Source organism: Sorex araneus, chromosome 11, assembly GCF_027595985.1.
Source record: "Sorex araneus isolate mSorAra2 chromosome 11, mSorAra2.pri, whole genome shotgun sequence".
NCBI classification, from domain to species: domain Eukaryota; kingdom Metazoa; phylum Chordata; class Mammalia; order Eulipotyphla; family Soricidae; genus Sorex; species Sorex araneus.
The window spans coordinates 10,621,870-10,641,041 of NC_073312.1; the positions used below are offsets into that span (position 1 = coordinate 10,621,870).

General features: G+C 51.1%; 2 protein-coding genes across 7 annotated transcripts in view; both read left to right on the forward strand.

Moving 5' to 3' along the window:
- Positions 1–4,008, forward strand: part of HSPA12A (heat shock protein family A (Hsp70) member 12A) — a 125,576-nt gene extending 121,568 nt beyond the window's left edge. For all 4 annotated transcript variants that reach the window (XM_055119664.1, XM_055119663.1, XM_055119666.1 and 1 more), the window contains one exon: positions 64–4,008. In XM_055119664.1, the coding sequence (XP_054975639.1) occupies positions 64–701 (638 nt within the window). In that variant the 3' untranslated portion in view covers positions 702–4,008. The remainder of the gene's footprint in view (positions 1–63) is intronic.
- A 1,352-nt stretch (positions 4,009–5,360) lies between these two features.
- C11H10orf82 (chromosome 11 C10orf82 homolog) lies at positions 5,361–12,127 on the forward strand. Of its 3 annotated transcripts, XM_055119422.1 has the most exons (6): positions 5,361–5,720; positions 6,598–6,660; positions 9,000–9,218; positions 10,423–10,606; positions 11,609–11,709; positions 11,816–12,127. In XM_055119422.1, exons 2-6 carry the CDS (start codon positions 6,609–6,611, stop codon positions 12,007–12,009), a joined length of 750 nt encoding a protein of 249 aa, XP_054975397.1. In that variant the 5' UTR covers positions 5,361–5,720; positions 6,598–6,608; the 3' UTR covers positions 12,010–12,127. The 3 variants fall into 3 exon arrangements, with proteins under 3 accessions (XP_054975397.1, XP_054975396.1, XP_004611959.2); XM_055119421.1 differs by lacking the exon at positions 5,361–5,720 and having other exon boundaries at positions 6,267–6,660; XM_004611902.2 differs by lacking the exons at positions 5,361–5,720; positions 11,609–11,709; positions 11,816–12,127 and having other exon boundaries at positions 6,267–6,660; positions 10,423–10,610.
- The last annotated feature ends 7,045 nt before the right edge of the window (positions 12,128–19,172 follow it).

Sequence of the window (19,172 nt, forward strand, 5' to 3'; positions counted from 1 at the left end):
CCGTCCACGACCGCAGGCGGGCAGTGACGGGCACCATCCCACCCACTCTCTGTCTCCTTGCAGGGGACCTGTTCCAGAAGCCGGAGGTGGCCACGGTCAAGTTCCTCTTCCTGGTGGGCGGCTTCGCGGAGGCGCCGCTGCTGCAGCAGGCGGTGCAGACGGCCTTCGGGGACCAGTGCCGCGTCATCATCCCGCAGGACGTGGGCCTCACCATCCTCAAGGGCGCCGTGCTCTTCGGCCTGGACCCCGCGGTCATCAAGGTGCGCCGCTCGCCGCTCACCTACGGGGTGGGCGTGCTGAACCGCTACGTGGAGGGCAAGCACCCGCCCGAGAAGCTGCTGGTCAAGGACGGCACGCGCTGGTGCACCGACGTCTTCGACAAGTTCATCTCGGCCGACCAGTCGGTGGCGCTGGGCGAGCTGGTGAAGCGCAGCTACACGCCCGCCAAGCCCTCGCAGCTGCTCATCATCATCAACATCTACAGCGCCGAGCGCGACCAGGTGAGCTTCATCACCGACCCCGGCGTGAAGAAGTGCGGCACCCTCCGCCTGGATCTCACCGGCACCGGCGGCCCCGCCGTGCCCGCCCGCAGGGAGATCCAGACCCTCATGCAGTTCGGGGACACGGAGATCAAGGCCACGGCCATCGACATCGCCACCTCCAAGAGTGTCAAGGTCGGGATCGATTTCTTAAATTACTAACGGGGGTCTCCCGTCACAGGACTCTGCTCACCTGCATCTCCCCTACACCCCTCTACTCAGACTTTTTTTTTTTTAAAAAAAAAAAAAACCAAAACCCTGCCCTTGACCCTGGCCTTGGCCCTCTCCAAAATTTCACCAGGGAGGGAGAGAACCATCGACGAGGAGAGAAATGACTGGGGACCTGGGAGGGCATGAGGGCGTCAACTGTCCATTGGAGCTGAAGACAGATTTGGGAGTAGAAAAATGCAAGGGTCCCAGGAAGGCACTTGGTTTTTTAGGACCCTAGGGGCAAACCCCCGACAAGGGAATCAGCTCTTTCCTCCAGCCGGGATGAAGCTGGCTTCCAGGAGTTCTCGGGTAGGGGATCTTCCTTCCTGGATCGGAAATGAAATCTTTGAGCTTCTCTAACTCTTTGAGCCTTCCCCCCCCCCCCCCGCCCCCTGGCAGCCAGTATCAGGGGCCACCCATCTGCGGTTCTTTTCCGCATCATAGGACTAGCAGTGGTGATTTGGTGGGAATTGGGAGCATTTTTTTTTTTTTTTTTACCTGGTGAGGATAGATAAACTGCCTGCCGGGGCTCTATTTTAGGCATGGCCTTGTGTGGATGGAGCCGGATGTTAACACATGGACGCTGGCCCATGCCACTGGCCGCTCACACTGCATGTGGCCTAATACATATTATAGTGCCCATGTCAACGTCAGCGGCTCCTGACACCCTTTTATGCTGATAGAATTCCAAAATGCCAAATCCAGATGTCAGAACTCACAGGCCACTCTCATGGGCTTGCGCAGGGCTCTGTGTGACTCAAGGAGCTTGCACTGACTCCTTGTTCCCAGACCCAGGCCTAGGAGGCCCTCCTACCCCCTTCTCTGAAAACAAACAAACAAACCCGTATTTATTTTAAGTGAAGCGCCTCGCCCCTGCCCATGCTCTCTCCCCGAGTATTGTGGCCATTGATTCCCACATCTTAAAAGTGATACTTCAGTGGTAGGTGGGCAGGGAATGTCATAGGAAATGCTGCATTTGAATGTTACATCCCTACAAGTTGGATAGAAAAGTGGAGATCCCCGCACTGCCTGAGAACTCCTGGCTCTTGTAACAAACAAGTTCCTGGACCCTTTCATGAACCACATTCAGGTCTAGGAGTGGGGGCCACAATCTGCCACAGGGGACTGGGTTGAGCTGAAATTTGGCCCTGTAGTCCTAGGCACAGACCTGGGCCTGCAGCCCCCTGGAAGACCATGATGCCCAGCCGCATCCTGCCCACTTGTGAGTGGGACTCAGGAGCCCTCTGGGAAGAGCTCAAGGAGGAAAAGGCTGGAACAAATACATCCCTAAGCCCTGGGCTGGCCAACTGAGGTGCCAACTGTGGGTCCGTGGTGCCAACTGTGGGATCTGTATTCTTCCTTTCATCCCCCACCCCGTGCGAAGCTGGGCTTCACCACCGTCCAGAACCAAGCGGGGATCAGGACTCTTCACTCATGACCCATTTCCCCTGGTTCTCACCTGCCAGAGCTCCACGATTGTAAATCACTAGAGCCAGGCAGACGAGGAGCAAATTCTGGTGCCAGTTGGACTCACACACCTGATATAGGCAGATTTTTTAAATAGCATTTCCACGCTCAGCCTCGCCTTCTTTTTCACATCGCTGGCTGCAGAATTCCCTCCCTTTGAATGTAAAATCCAAACCAACCACAGAACTAGAGTCCAGGTGATTCGCCTCATAGTCTACTTGCAGGGGGTCTTTTTCTGCCCAATCGGCTTCCAAAGCTACGTGTTAGGGGTCTTTCTTTGAGGTTGCCAGCCATAAACTCCAAATAAGACTTTTCGATTTAGTTATAATTTTATGTACATACGATACTAGAATATTGTACAGACTTCCTTATTTCTACAATGTGCTTTTCTTGTTTGAAGGGGGGAAAAAAATGAAGAAAATGCTCTTTGGTTTCTGTCGTTGACGTTGCTGCCTTTACTTTTCCATGCTGTCATTTACTTGTGACCATGCATTGTTGATTTGTTCCGACACTAAAGCTATGGCCTATGTTTGCAAGACAGAGCAATAGACAAGGTGCCTGTGGTCAGACTGGGGTGCCTGAATGGATCCCCTGTGCCCCAGCGCCATCAGACCCTTCTCCATGCCCGCCCCATCCCCAAACGGTCACCGTCTCTGTGTCAGGGTGCATCGGCTCCTGCATCCTGTTCTCCTGTGAGTCTTAAAGAACTAAGCTATCTGGCTTGGTGAGCAATGGGACTGGGCAGAAAAACTCACACACACACACACACACACACACACACACAAATCTTTCTTTGGGCAGGGGGCATGGGGCAGAGGTCTGCTCTGTGGGATGTTTTCGGTCCCAGGGTTACAGGAAGGAATCAAGGGGTACATAAAAATTAGCTGTGCTGGGTTTTCTGCTGGATGCAGTGGAAGTAGGAGCAGCAGGTTCCCCTGCTTTATTGGCAAAGGTAAATGATCCCTTCCCGCTCCCCTCCCCCCAACACTCAGGATGTCTCAGTCTGCAATACCCCGGATAGATGATGGCAGAGCGGACAATGATGTCAGACTTCATTCTGACTCCAGAGAAGCAGCCCCACTAGTCGAACTCCTGAAAGGGAAACCCCTCATCTACCCCACCCTTCTTGCCCCCACTAAAAATATTCTAGAGTAAAAGCCCCAGATTAGTTATACTTGGAGGCATTTCCTGACGTTAGACAGTTTCTCCAAGACCTGCTACCTTGACCCGCTCCCCAGCTGTCCCTGGCACAGCAGCGGGCACTCCCATTTCCGGGAAGCAGGCATCAGTGCATGCTGTGTGACTGACAGGTTACAGACAGGAGATAGAAGACGTCAGATTTTTACAGCATGATGCTAAGATACGTCCAGGTTACAGAGCCTGCCCTATCCATAGAATGTCCCTTAGATCAAGTTTAGCTTTTAGAGTCCAGGTCTGGTAAATCGCCAGGGTGGCAAAGAGTCGCATGCGTCCCTATCCACGGAGTCAAACTGCATCCTAACTGAGGATCGGACTTCTCACTGTCGAGGTGACATAGCTGAAATCGAGCTGCGCGTGTGTGTATGCTGGGAAAGCGGCTTCCATGACGGGGGGGACATTGGCCGCAGCGGCACCATCTCTCATCTGCTTTGAACAGTGGACTCTGTCCTACAAACAGCAGCCATCCAACTCTGGTTCACCACAAAAATAAATCCAAACTCCACAGGACTTCGCCGCAGCTCACACAACTCGACAAGGTTGTATTTGCAAACCGTCTTCACAGATGTCTAATAAAGCAAACCTTTGGATCTCATGTGGCCCCAGCACCTTATTTTTAAATTTTTATCAGCCTGAATTTGTCAATGGGTTCATGGGTGCATCATTACCCTCCTGCCCTTTCCTCTCCTCTCTCTGGTGAGTGGGGGGGCCTGGGGGCAGTGGATGTTCAGTCTCTTGCCTGAAAATGGTAGTAGCTTCATCCAACCAGACAGAGTTCCTTTGTGCACTAGGAACCAAGGTCCCATGGATGTCCCAGCCCCTGCTAAACCAGAAGGAAGCCCTGTCCAGCCCCAAGAAGGCCGTTGACAGCCCCACAGCACCCAACGTGGCTCACTTACAAGAAGGCAAGGCTGGGCCAGTGCCCTGCGTTCATACATCTGCTGCCATCTAGAGCCTTGCCTTTGTTCCAGGCACTGCTTGGCTCACCCTCCACCATTGGCTCTAGAAACTTCCAGATGGTCTGAGATTGGGTCCTCAGAACCTGAAGTGGAGACTATAAATAGGTTCCTCAGCGGGTGATGGCATTGGCCTTCGATGGAAGTTCAGTTCCTCAAGTGTAGAGAAGTCTGGGGGGCTGGGTACAGGGTGGGGGACAAGGGGGCACCCAGATGGGGGGCGGCAGGGAGCAAAGTTAGGCCTCCACGGTGGGCTTCCAGATGGCTTCAATGCAAGATCAAGATTCTGCACGTGCATGAGGGGGAATAAGGGTGCCCAGAAGCAATGGGACTTTCCTGCACCTGTTGCCTGCCCCCGGGACACCCGTCTCCCACTGGGCTTCCTGAGCGGAAACAGGATGGGGGTGGAGGGGTGCAGGAGCGGAGCCGCCCCTGCAGAGGCCTGCCAGCTCTTCCCCCACAGCCCACCTGGTTCCCACTTCGCGGGCCAGCCCTCTGGGGTGGGCACAGGCACCATCACTGACCCTCCCCCAAAGCGGCCCTGTTACCCCCCCCACCCTAACCTCTTCTTTCCCCGCCCTCAGACCTCCAGGCCCTAACCCAGCACGCCCCAGAGACCACAGGGGAGAAGGGTGGCTTGGGCCAGCTTGGGGAGACTCTCCCCAGAAGAGATTTGGAGTCAAATATTTGATGGGCAGAAGTCTGGATTTCACTAGCGGGGCCAGGGGTGGGCTTCCCTGCCCCTGCGGGGCTCAGCTCTGAGTGGGAGGAAAGATGCTGAGAAGGATGCCCTGTGGGAACAGCTCTGGTCCCGCAGTCCCAGCCCTTGCCCCGTCCCCAACCCCCAAACCCCGCCCTACCAGCAGGCCCCGCCCAGCCCCACCCCTGGTCTGCCCGGCCCCGCCCCTCAGTTCCCCACCCCCCACACCCCCTCCTGGGGCTGCTGAGCTCACAAAGGCCTGAGGCCGGAGGAGGCCAAGACGCTGGGGCGTGGTCTGGAAGTCTAGCCGGACCCTGTGATCATGGTGGACCCAGGTGAGAGACTGAGGGCTGGGGCAGGGGCGCTGTCCCACAGTCTCACGCAGAGTAGGAGCTCTCTAGCCCCTGGCTGACCCTCACGACCAGCACATCAAGGCTTCAGGCTCCTTTCTTCCGCCGCTTCCAGGCAGGCCTCTAGGTGCAACTGTCGAGTCCACCCCCTACTTGAGCGCTACCCCCACCAGCCTACAGCCCACTGGGTGCGACTCCCATCCCCAGCATACCCTTGCAGGCAGCAACACCCTGCCCCTCAGACTCTGGGCGCGAGAGCCTTCAAGCACTTTTATTTGGAGTGGGAGCCGACTGTGTGGAGGTAGGAGCACCAGCCTGCAGAGTCCAAGCTCCGGCCCTTGGAGCCTGCCCCCCTGCCCCCCAAAAGGGTGCTTAACCCCCCACACCCTCTTTTTCTTGTCTCTAAGAATGTGGCAGTGAGGATTTCACCAGAATGCAGTCTGGCCTGCAAACAACATGGGGTGGGGGTTGGGAGTCACGAAACTGCCACTGCATCCTGATTGCACTACCAAGACAGGCTCCGGGGCTGGGGCACCTCCCCTTCCCTCTCCCCTAAGGTATATCGTTCTTACCTGGGTGCTTCCAGTCTTGCTCCTGTACATACTCCTAATCTCTGTCACATTGGGAAGCACCAGTTTGTGTTTAAGATGGATGGAAGGGAGATTGGATGGAATATTAGATGAATGGATGGATAGGCAGATGAATGATGGAAGATTGGATGGATGGAAGATTTGGTTGCATGGAAGACTGGATTGGATGGATGGATGGATGGATGGATGGATGGATGGATGGATGGATGGAAGATTAGATGGAAGGATGGAAAGTTGGCTGGGTGGATGACTGCATGGATGGAGAATTGTATAGTGGATGGACAGAAGGTTGAATGGATGGGAGGAGGACCCGAGGAAGGGTTTGGAAAGGCCCATGGGCTGACCTATCTGCATTCCTGTTGCCTAAGTTCACATGAAGGTGAGACTTCCTGCCAGCAGATTGGTCAGCTTAGATGGCCGCACACACAAGGCTGGCTGTAGCTGTCATTTTTGTCCATGATGCCACCTCTTCATGCCAGTGCCCAAGCGAGGTCCTCCTTTTCCCAAGGGCTGTGACACCCAGATGGTGAGATCTTTGCAGGCATGTTGCAGTGAATCTGTTTTATTTTCCCTTCCCTCTATTCCCAGAGAGCAGAAAAATGGAATCTAAGGTCTTCATGGTCCAGCTGCCGGTCACACCAGGCTACAGTGGTAAGTGGTCAGGTGCCCTGCAGGACGGCCGGGATCCTGCTCACTGTCTCTGTCTAGGGCCCACTGCCTATGCCATCTGACTAGACCAGTGCAGAGACAAGCTTTTAAGACACTTCCAGAGCTTGGACACAAGGAGTAAAACTCATAAACCCAGTGGTGCCTGGAGGCCCGCAGCCCCACCTTATATACAGGTGCAGGGGGGAGTTTGAAGGTGTCGAGCTTCACCCTGTTCCTCGGTTGACCTTAAGAACCAGTTTTGGGGGCTGGAGCAATAGCACAGTGGATAGGGGGTTTGTCTTGCATGCGGCTGACCCAGGTTCGAATCCCAGCATCCCATATGGTCCCCGAGTACCGCCAGGAGTAATTCCTAAGTACATGAGCCAGGAGTATCCCTGTGCAAAGCCGGGTGTGACCCAAAAACCAAAAAAAAAAAAAACAAACAATTTTGGCTTCTAGCAGATGGCAATACCAATCCCTGCCGAGCCATTGTAAGTCACTTATTTTTCTGTGGTAGGGGGAAATGTCTATGAGAGCAGGGCACTTGTCTCCTCCGGCTGTTACAAACAGCCTCTCACTAGGTGCCGGGTCTGAGTCAAGCTGTTGGCAGGGCCAGGGTCCGTGCCCCCTGTAAGTTCTGGGGGAGACCCCATCTCTGCCCTTCACTTCACCCTTCAAGCCGCCTCTGCCCACCTCTGGTTGGCACCAAACCTCCCTCCCTTTCTCTTGGGTTTAGTCCATGGTGTTCCTTAGTTATAGCTGCAATGTTCCTGGCTCCAGGTAAGGTCACACTAACAGGGACCGGGGCGTAGACCTTGGCCCCAACTCTGGGGCCACTCTCTAGGCAAACCAACTCTAGAGACAAAGGACGACTTGCTCATTGGTTCCTTGAGGCGAGGAGTCAGGGTTTAACATCTGTGCTTACCAAAAGCGTTTTGACCTTTTTCAAGCCTCAGGAAAGGTGCCATTCCCCAGTGCATGCACAACTATGTGTGTGTATGTTCAATTTCATGACGTCTCTGCAGACCAGAGGGGTTCAGATGTGGGGGCATGCACTTTGACAGGCCCTCACATTTATACCCTCTCCACGATAGCACTGGGGTAGGGTGCTATCCCCGTTGGTGCTTAAATATTGAGGAGAGATGGTGGGTGAAAATCAAGGCAGCATCATATCATTATATTTTATCATTGTTGTTGGGCTGGGGACCTCCCTCGTGAGTCTGGGGGCTGTTCCTGATGGTGCTCAAGGGGACTCTTGGAAGTGGGACTGAACCATGCCTCCACCCTTGGATTAGAGTTTACCCAAAGCGGCAGGGAGTCGGGGCACGTGCTGGGTATAAACGTCCTGATTTCAATTCTGAAGTCAGATTTTAGTGTGGGAGTATGGGGCTCCCGAACAGGACCCAAATGGGGCCCAGGGGCCACTCTGGATGATACTTGGCCTAACAGTGCAATGGGACTTGGGTCCAGTGGTACTATGGGATGGGGCGGGGTGGGGGGTGGCTCTGGAGCCCAGTGGTTCTTGGGTGGGGGGGGGTGTCATGTAATCCTGGGTCTCAAATCCAGGGCCTCGCACATGTGTTGCAGCAGGAGGGCTGAGGAGCCAGGCTTTCTTGACCAAGAGACAAAGGGCTTCAATCATGAGTCATTCGTTCATTTATTTTTCAGCTTGACGTTTGTAACCAGTTTGTCCTCGTTTATCATTATGAAAGGACGCTATTGTGACAACGTTCTAGTACTTAGGGATTCAGCTCGCACTTTAAATAAATAGTTGTGTTTTACCCACACTAATTGTAATGATTATATGTTATTTTGTGGGAAATGGTGAAAAATTGTTCTGGGGGTGGGTCTCGCAGATAATGAATTTACCTTTTTGGGTAATAGGTCTCGGCTTTTAATAAGCCCGCAATTTCCTATGGTCCGACAAGAAAGATCCCAAATTGCATTTGGGAAGTGTCAAGGAAAATAAGCTTTCTCTCTCAAAAGATGAATAATTTCAATTACTCCTCAGACTGTCATTTGGGCCCATTAAGCGCGCGCCCCATTTTGCTGTGCGGCTGACATCGGGGGCTTTGCTATCAAAGAGCACCATTGGCATTGCCTTTGTTCCCAACCGGCCTTCCTTCTCCAGCTCCAAGGTCATTTCTTGGCGGCCTTGGGAGACCGAGGCCACTGTGAAAACAACAGTGTCGCTAGTATTAACGGCCTTTGGGGAATTGCAGTGTTGTTGGCGGAGGCAGAGGTGCCGAGGTGGTGGGCCGGGGGGTTGGGGGGGCTGAGATCGGGGCCGTCAGCAAGCTCTGAGCTGCTCCCTGAGGGCTGCGATGGTGTCTGCCTCGCAGGTTTCGTGCCCTACCTTAGCTGCCAGGGCATCGCCGATGAGGACAACATGTCCCACTGTCTGCAGACCTTCCGGGAGATCACACGGGAGAAAAAGGAGCGGCAGAGGAAGCTGCATGCTGAAGTGGCTGCGGTCCCGCCGCTGACGCCCATCTGCTCTGAAAAGACGCTCCTGGGAGTGCTGTACCAGTACTACCAGCGGTACCACCCGCTGAGCCTGGGTACCAGCCCCTCCCCGGGCCCTGGAGCCCAGCACAGACCAAAGCCCAGTTCCCAAGCCCCAGGCAGCGGGCCCCCAAGCTAAAAAAAAAAAAAAGGATGCACGGCTTACAATGAGAGACACCTTTCCCTGTGGCTCAGGGACTTAAAGATCCCAAGACACTGCAAAGAATATTTGCCTTAGCCACTGGGATTTAGGTCAGCGGGACCAGCCTACTCGCTGTGTGATCCAGGCCAGGTTGTTATCCTTTTCTGTGCATCAGTCAAGATGGGGAGCAATGGGCTAGGTGCCCTCTCGGGTGAGGCCATGCTGAAGTGCTGGGTCTGAGTAGCCAGATTTGATTGTTCCAGCAACTGGAAGGATGCACAGGGCAGAAAGGTTTCCTCTAGCCCATGGGAGCTAGCCAAGGTCCTTAATGCAAGCAGAAAGGAACCTGCTGGTGGTGGATTTTCTCCTACCAGGCGAGCTTCTCCTGATTTCCTGTGTCCAAGAGCTATGCTGAAGCTCTTTAGAAAAATTGATCTCAGGAAGAAGGGCACGTTTAAAGGCAAAGTTTTGGGAATCAGACAACTGTGGCCTTGCAAGATGAACTTAGATCTCCTCTCTCTCTCTCTCTCTCTCTCTCTCTCTCTCTCTCTCTCTCTCTCTCTCTCTCTCTCTCTCTCTCTCTCTCTCTCTCCTGACCCAGGACTTCCTTACATAAGGCACGTGCCCTACCACTAAGTCACACCAGTAGTCCCCAAGTCTCTTTGAGCTTTTTGTTTTTGTGGCCACACTTGGTTACCCCCAACAAGGATTACCACCAGCACCCCAAGTTTGTAGTCACTGCCAGCAATTCTTAGGGGCTGGGAGATGGTGCAATGCTGGGCATCAGACCTGGCCAGCCTCCTGCATGCTGTGTGCAGGCACTCAGCCACAGAGCCATCTTTCCAGCCCTCTTAGTGTCTTAGAATGTTTCCTTCCCCAAAGGGGTCGGAATGATGGCACCAAATTCTTGGGGTTTGTGAGAAACTTAAGTGGGGGACCTTATGGGTAGCCCTTCCTGGGGTGCCTGGGGTGCAGCATCAACCCCCCAGCCGTAGGTGCCCTGTTTCAGAGACCTCGGGGTTTCCCCCGGCTAACCACTGGCTCCCCCCCTAACTGGGCACAGCATACACCATGTGACATCTTGGAGCCCTCAGGATGGCTGGGACCTTCTTTTGCAGAGATCAAACACATAAAGAAACCCCTGTGTGAGCCCCCCATCCCGGGCTGGGCTGGCTACCTGCCGAGGGCCAAGGTTACAGAGCTGGGTTGCTCCGTGCGCTACACGGTCGCGAGGAACTGCTACCGGGACTTCATGGATGTATTAGAACGAGCCAAGCGTGGACACAAGAAACCCTACGAGGAGTGAGTGCTGTGGGGGTCATGGCCGTGGCTGGTCCACAATTCTGGGACTTCCCTCTGCTCCCCCTTGTCCCTGCCCCCTGCCTGGCCTTTGGTGGCCTTTTCTTTCTTTCTTTCTTTCTTTCTTTCTTTCTTTCTTTCTTTCTTTCTTTCTTTCTTTCTTTCTTTCTTTCTTTCTTTCTTTCTTTCTTTCTTTCTTTCTTTCTTTCTTTCTTTCTCTTTCTTTCCTTCTTTCCTTCTTTCTTTCTCTCTTTCTTTCTTTCTTTCTTTCTCTTTCTTTCTCTTTCTTTCTTTCTTTCTTTCTTTCTTTCCTTCTTTCTTTCTTTCTTTCTTTCTTTCTTTCTTTCTTTCTTTCTTTCTTTCTTTCTTTCTTTCTTTCTTTCTTTCTTTCCTTCTTCTTCTCTTTCTTTCTTTCTTTCTTTCTTTCTTTCTTTCTTTCTTTCTTTCTTTCTTTCTTTCTTTCTTTCTTTCTTTCTTTCTTTCTTTCTTTCTTTCTTTCTTTCTTTCTTTCTTTCTTTCTTTCTTTCTTTCTTTCTTTCTTTCTTTCTTTCTTTCTTTCTTTCTCTCTTTCCTTCCTTCCTTCCTTCCTTCTTTCTTTTTTGGCTTTTTGGGTCACACCTGGCATGCACAGGGGTTACTCCTGGCTCCGAGGACCCCATGGGATGCTGGGAATCGACCTGGGTTGGCCGCATGCAAGGCAAATGCCTTACCCGCTGTGTTATCACTCCAGCCCCATTGGTGGCCTTTTCTGATTTGCAAGGGACACCTGTCCAAAGAGCAACATGGGAAAAGGGTAGAACACTGCCCTGGTTGCTGGGTGTGGGGGGTGAGGGGGCCACTTTGGGGCCTCAGTTTCCCCCTCTGGGGAATGGAGACCAGAACCCTTACCTTCAGACTAGGTTGTGAGGGTCCGAGAGAAGCCGATTGTGGCCCAGGGTGTGCAGGAACCACAGTCCTCCTTGGTCTCATTCGTACGGGAGTAACGCATGTTCTCTGCTTCTTTAGGATATACGGAGTTAAGTCAAAGCAGGAGCCTCCTGGTCCTGTCCCCAAGGTCTTGCCACATGATGACATGTTGCCAGATGATCCGAATTTCTCTGTCCCAAGTAAGGGGGAGCCTTGCGCTCCTTCCTGCCCTTTGGAAGACGGGTGGGGGTGTTGGAGGCCGGTCTCTACCTGCAACGTGGACTTGGGGGCTCGTTTCTCTTCCAGGTGGCAGCGTTTACCCCCTGGGAAGGACTCCCCGAGAGGGCTGCCGTCTGGGGATGGATGGCTTCGCTCTGAGGCCCAGCGTTTCCTGCAGTCGGAGGTTCCAGCTCAAACCTCTGCCCTCGCCCAAGCCCTCTGAGGGCCGGGAGCCTGCACCGCCTCCCACAGAGGCGGCCTTAAGGGAGGCCCAAATCTGAGCACCAGCAGCTCCCAACACCCCGACAGGCCCTCGGGAAGTTTCAGCGTCTGCCTGCCACGATGGGTCGGCCACGGCATGCTGTTCATGATTGAGACGGTTTCTTGTCATGTGGGATTATAAAGGAAACTTATTAGCTGGTGGCTTCTGAGTGGTATTTTTACCCGGTCATGTTGTCCTGCGTGGGCGCCAGAGCAGGGGAGCATCCTCCTTACCCCTCTCCGCCCAAATATAACCATGTGTCCCCAGACAGGTGTTCTTTGAAGTCCTGGCCAGCTCCCTAATGGTCAATCAGTCCTTGTTTGGACCAACAGCCTCTGGGGATACAGAACCAGCCCTCCCAGCCTTTTGGAACCCCTGTATCCAGGAAATCCCAGCTATCTTTGTTTCTGTTTGGGGGGATGTGGGGGGCAGTCAACACTCGCATCGCAAAGCAGGAGGAGTGCCAGAGAACAAAGCGGATGGTCCTGTGGGGATTGGAGACTGGGAGTTCAGAGTCCAGCGGTGAGCAGGGTCAGGCTCCCTCTGCCACCTATAGAGCCTCATCCCCTGAGCCCCTGGGACTCACTGAGAATCCCCAGAAGTCCTGGGCACGTGCTTCCCATCTCTGTAACTTCCTTGTTGTCCCCTCTGTGTCATCTTCAAAGGGCACTTGCCATGTGGATTAGCTCCCATCCCTCCCTGGTGTGGCCTCAAATGAACCTTGCCATGACTCCTGCAGAGACCATGTTTTAAATCAGTCACAGTCTAACGTGCTAGGGGTTTGGATGCAGAGTATCTTATGGGGGTGGAGGTCAGGAACCCCCAGCACTGGGTGACCCCCTCCTGTCACTGACAGGTCCCTTCTCTGACCTCCCCTGCCACCGTTAGCATTTAGACAATCCCCAGAGAATCTTCTGGAATCCTGAGATCACTGTGCTATGTGCAGAGCCCCAAACTGCCGCAGCAGCTGCTGGAGATTTCCCACAGCAGGGAGATTTTCCCACAGGATGCCTACAGGCTGGAACATTCTGTAGGCCAAAACCAGGAGATTGGTCAACTTTGATGAGGAAAATATTGTTTGACCTCCAAGGCTGGAGGGGAGGAGGGGAATGTATTTCCCTCATTTATAGATTTACTTTTTATGGGCTGGAGTGATAGCACAGTGGGTAGGGCGTTTGCCTTGCACGCAGCTGACCTGCGTTCAATTCCTTTGCCCCTCTCGGAGAGCCTGGCAAGCTATCGGGAGTATCCTGCCCGCACAGCAGAGCCTGGCAAGCTACCAGTGGCATATTTGATATGCCAAAAACAGTAACAACGAGTCTCACAATGGAGATGTTACTGGTGCCCGCTTGAGCAAATTGATGAGCAACGGGATGACAGTGACAGTGACAGTGATGGATACTGGCATAACCCCCGCCTTCCTGCCACTGAGCCCCACGGGAATCATAGGCTTTTTCAAATCCTCGGATTTAGATAATGTTGATGTGGGTCAACACCTTCTCACTGGAATCAGATGAGAGCGACCCTCTCCTGTGAGTTATTGTTATTCTGTGTATGAACAAATTAGTTTATAGATTTGCTTCTTCAATATTCTGATACTCTTTCATTGTCACTAGGTCCTTTTTATAATCTCATGTATTTACTCAAGGAGAGTAATGGCCTCAGAACATAATTCTGAGGAAAGATCCACAGGTTTTACCAGAGAGCCAGAAGGTGTCTGGCACCAGAGAAGCTAAGAAGCTTTGTCTAGAGAAACCATCCCTGTCGAGTGTACAGGGAATTGTTTCAGCGAAGGCAACCACACGCCGAATCCCAGGGCATTTGGGATTTCAGGACCTCCTGGAATTTAAAAGTAGCTGGGATAGGACGGATCTCCCCATACATTCATCACATGGAGAACAGGACAGGAAACTCCACCCCAACAAATACTCCCACACCCGCTGCTCACAGCTGGCATTGGCTTGACCACTACTCAGTGGTGGTCGTGTGTGTGTGTGTGTGTGTGTGTGTGTGTGTGTGTGTGTGTGTGTTTCCCCCCAGTTTTCCACAATCAGCCAGCCTTCCTGTCATAATCAGGAACAGATGTTCTGGCTAAAATCTTTAGTTGATTCAAAGAAATTCAAATCTCTTGGAGATTGAATATTCAGCAGGGGGGAAGCCACATCTCTCTCTGCCTCCATCCAAGGGCCAGAGCGAAAGCTCAGTGACTACTGAGGAGTTTTTCTAGCTGCGTTTGGCGGGGTTGAGGGACTGGGGCCACACCTGACAGTGCTCCAGGGTGGGTCCTGCTGGAGCTTGGGGCACCATGTGAAGCCTGGGGATCCATCCATGCGCCATGAGCTCTGAGTGTCTTTCCTGGTCTTTAATGGGGAATGTGACTGAAGTCCCGGGAGACCCAGGACAGGTTCACCGACTAATCCTCCCAACCCACACTGTGTTGCTGCTCTGGGCTCTGGTGATTATGCAGAAACTTAAGGAGAACAGGATCAGGATGGACTGCTTTCATCTCCTCTGGCGCTTACTGGGCATCTGCCCTTGGCACTGATGCATAGGGCTCGAGCTGTTAAAACCAAGACAAAAGCAACAACCTGATGACAGAAGGAACACATTTGACTAAAGGCAATTAAGAACACTGTTTAATAGGATCTAATTCTCCTGCAACTTCCATGATTAAGATCACCCAGTTCAGCATGCACACCAGTAACTCCTTTTGTTGAAGCGGTTCCGTGCTACAATTCTTTTCCTTAATCTTGATCTTTTCTCTTTCTGCATAGCCTATAATTTCTAGAGCATCGTCTGTCGGGGAGGGAGGTACAGAGGTGATTTTAACTGTGCAGCAAATTATCATTATTAGCACAAGCTGCATCCGTAATGAGCTCATTCTTGCCACTAAAAACAATTCCATTACCTGATAAGCCAAAATTCCTCGGGTCTGTAAATGCTGAAGAAACTGAGGCTTGGGAGGTTTTCCTTTGACAAAAGGGCCCTTTTGTGGGGCCAGTAGCACTTCCCGATGGTTTAAGTGTTCCTTTCTGCCAGGTTCCTTCAGAGGCTGAAGTTGGGTCAGAATGTCCAGGTCCCTGTGCTGCAGATCGGTGATAGCTGCCTGCCAAGGGAGTGAAGGGATCTCAATCAGAGCTTTTATTTGGCTCCAGCACAGCTGTGAAATGTGTGTGGATGGATGGGTGTCAGAATCCTTGGCTTGGTTAGTAGCTATGTGACATTGGACCTTTCCTTTTTGTTGCAAATCAGAGGTGATGAAAGCATCTCCCCATGACCATGAAGATCCAGAGGCAGGTAACTCTGGCCCATACAAGCTCAGTAAGTATTATCAATTAACTAAAGAAAAGGGGCCAAGAAAAGTTGCTGTTGATGAGGGTTCCAAGTGGGACATAATATCGGTGAGCCTGCTGAGTTATTAACAGGATAACGTTCAAAAAGAGGGTTTGGGGGCACCTGTCAAACATCTTTACTCTGTTGCACTTTTGCCTCAAGGATTTTGTCCCCGAGGTAGGTGAGATAGTATGGTTGACCAAGAAAAACCTCTCTAGTTGCTAACATGGCTTGAGTGTTTGCTTGTGTAAGGATCTGTTCTAAGCCCTTTACTTAGACTGGCATATTGAATTAGCACAAATGGTCTCCCTTTTACAGATGGGGAAACTGAGGCACACAGAGGGTGCGTCATTTGCTCAGGGGCACACAGTGAGTGCCGAAGTCGGAACCGTGAACCAGGGTGCAGGGAGTCAGGGCTCAGCCACCTTCTCTGTGGTCCATGTCATGGCTAGAGGCAGTTTCTAAATGCAAAGCAAGGCAGAAAGGAAATGTGAGGATAAGTGAGAAACACAGGTGCCTGAGCAACGCCACAGATCCAGACCAGGGAAGGGGTTAAGGAAGCTGAGAGCTGGACTTGGGTGGGCTCACATATGCCGCCACGACTGACTGGTCTTGAGAGAGAAATATAACATTTCTTGCCATAGTTTAGTCGGGGCTAGATGGCAACACCTCCTCCAAGGTGACCTAGAATATTTGGTTGAATGTGAGCATAAAACACCCAGTGTGGGGGCTGGGACAATAGTACAGTGTGTGGGGCTCCTGCCTTGTACTTGGCCGACCCGAGTTCAAGCCCCAGGATCCCACATGGTCCCCTGAGCACCACCGGGACTAATTCCTGAGTACCAGCAGCCTCACTGGGTGTGGCCCCAAAACAACAACAACAAAATGCCTTGTGTGTTTAGGGCTTCCTAAGAGAATAGCTAAAAGGTGCTAAGAAGAGGAAAAAGGCAAACATCAAAAGGGTCAGTTGGGCTAGATCCCCCCAAGTCCCTCCCTTGTTCCTCAGTCACCAGTCCCAGAGTGGGTCTTGGGACCTTCTTTCCCAAAAGGCTTTTGAATTCTGTAGTTTATCCCCTGAATACCTCATATTTTCATAGTTCGAGTGGGATACACCAGGTCCTGTTAGTGTTCCAAAACTGACCCTCTTTCCGGGAAAAATAAATACAGCCTTTTTAACTCCTAGGAGGCTGGTATGCCCTTAGCAAGAGTCCTGTGCACATATTTGAATTCTAACTGGATTTATCTCCAAAGTTTGAGGTGCCCCACTTTTCTTGAGGCTCTGGGTTCTATCAAAAAGACACCCTGTGACCTAGAGCCTAGCTTCTTAGGCTGCAGGTCGTGACCCCAAATGTCTGCAACTACCACAACCGACTTCAACTCAAAGGTGTCATGAAACCAAAGTGTGTCTGTCAGGTTGCATTTCTCAGGCAAAAAGGCATCATGAGGGAGAAACATTTAAGATGGGTTAGTGATGTTGGGCTTCCAAAATTCAGGTCTTATTTCCAGTATACAATCTCCTGAAGGTCACATCAAGAACACCCCAGAGACCAGGGGCTGAGCAACTGTCATCTGCTAGCCTCTCTTTCCTAATGGCAGTGGACTTCAAACCTCTTCCATTTGCTGAATCTCAAGTCCAACACTGGTGAGCATCTAAGGCCTTTTCCAATCCATTTTTCAGGACCTTCCTGACTGTTCCCACCCATTTGGAAGAACAATCCCAACCAGTGCACACGCTGATCACAGCTAGAGCATTTGGGGTCTGGGCAATTTGATTTCCTAGTTTGTCCTTTTATTTGGATTTTAACTGCTTATGGACAGTGTGAGTATACTTTGGCTGGTGTGTCTAAAGAGCCTCCTCTCTTTGTCACCATACATGTGGTGTGGTACTGCAGTGCCAGCTCAATCTTTTGCCTGAGGGTGGTTTGAACAGGTCATTAATTCCAAACGTCCTTCCTTCTGAAGCAGGGCTTGAAACCTTTTTCAGCCAAGGGTCATCAATAGCTAAGCTTTCGCAGGCCATCCAGTCATGGTAGCCAAGACTCACTCCTGCTGTGCTGTGTTTCAGCAGCTAAGCAGCCATATAAATGGACAAGTAGGGATGGTGCTCCCACAAAATGTTATGGACAGTGTATCACTGTGTCACTGTATCACTATTGTTCGGTTGCTCATCAATTTGCTCGAGCGGGCGCCTGTAATGTCTCCATTCATCCCTGACATTTTGATTTTATATGATTTTCATATTTTTCAAAATAATCTTTTTCTTTCCAGGACACACCATATGGGATGCTGGGGATTGGCCATGTGCATGGAAAACAACCTATTTATCACTTCAAACCCCACTCATGTTTCTTTTTGTTTGGTTGGTTTTTGCTAAGCAATAAGGGTCAAACAGTACCATCTTGAGAGAGACCCCTTTGGAGGATTGGGGAAACAGAACCCCAGGAATTCAGAATGCTGAAAATATAGCTCAATCTGCTGCCATGAGGGAGAGAGAAAGAGAAAGAGAGAGGGAGGGAGAAAGAGAGAGAGGCCAGCAGCATTTGTAGTAGCTGCAAGAAAGCTTGCAAGTGCTCAAAGAGAAAAGGTAGAAACAAAGGCCTGTAGATGCTTTTCATACCCTCCATTAAAGTTAAAATCTAATTTAGATGGAAATGGATGCATAGAAATTAAACGTGTATGTGAGGCTTTTGCCATTAAGTTGTGTACCCTCTAACGATGGCTTCACAAAATTTATTCCCTTGGTTTGAACATCAAGCTGCATTTGGAAATTTGATTTTGTTGTTTTACAAATTGTTTGAGCTCTGTGAAGAGTGCAAACCCCATTTCTGATCTGCCTCCAACAAAAATAGAGCATTAAAGTGTTTAAGATTCAATCAAAGACTTGCTGCGAGTGGCACAATATTAAAAGAACAGAAAACTCAATTCAATTTTTATTTTGAACATGATTTGTCACAAACAGCATTCTAATAGATAACACTGATTATATGGTAGCAAGTGTAATTTATATATACCGAGCGCCGTGCCTTTGTCAGAGCGATCATTAAGGAATTTGACACGTATGCAGGAGGACAATAAATGTCAACGGAAATATATACCAGAGAGATATAAATGTGGTGCCGAAGCGAGGGAGGCTAGCATACGCTATACTTAGAAGTAATAATATGCAGTCTAAAGTAGCTTTCGTTTTCAAACAAGAACTCTTTATGTTGTCATTCAAAATATCTCATATTTCTGAAGGTCAGGGATAAATGGCACTATGGGCATTAAAAGCGAGTAAAAGAAAAAAGTAATTTGTTGTTCATTTAACATAACATTTTATGAAATAGCTTGGTAAAATATTCAGCCTCTCCACCCCACCGCCCCTGCAGAGCTACGGAAGTGGGAGAGAGCTGTCCGGTCTCTCTTGGAGTATTTTGTCTCTTCCCTTCTTATCTATCCATCACATCACTGTTACGGGAACATCTTCATTGGGTGAGATTGTTGTGGAATCAATGTGGCTGGTATCTGGGCAAGCAGAGGTGAAGAAATGCAGTTGTCTACACTGCAGCAGGCATGCTTGCACGCCCCAAGTTGGACCCTCATTTGCAGGGTCCCGTGACCCAGCGATGAGAGCCCAAATAGAGGATAAGGGGCATGTCTTTCTGAGACTGAGGGTGAAAGTTCTGATGTGACAGACAAAGATTCCCAAGAAAGAGTTCTTGTGTGGTTATCTTGGACCAGAGACAGATACATTAGGATTGGATCAGTCTCAGATGTGGGTCTACTAGAAGCCAATAAAAACCCACCCATGAGATGCCATAAATGATACCTCTACCAGTCCCAGATACCTCTACCGGTCACTGATCCCAA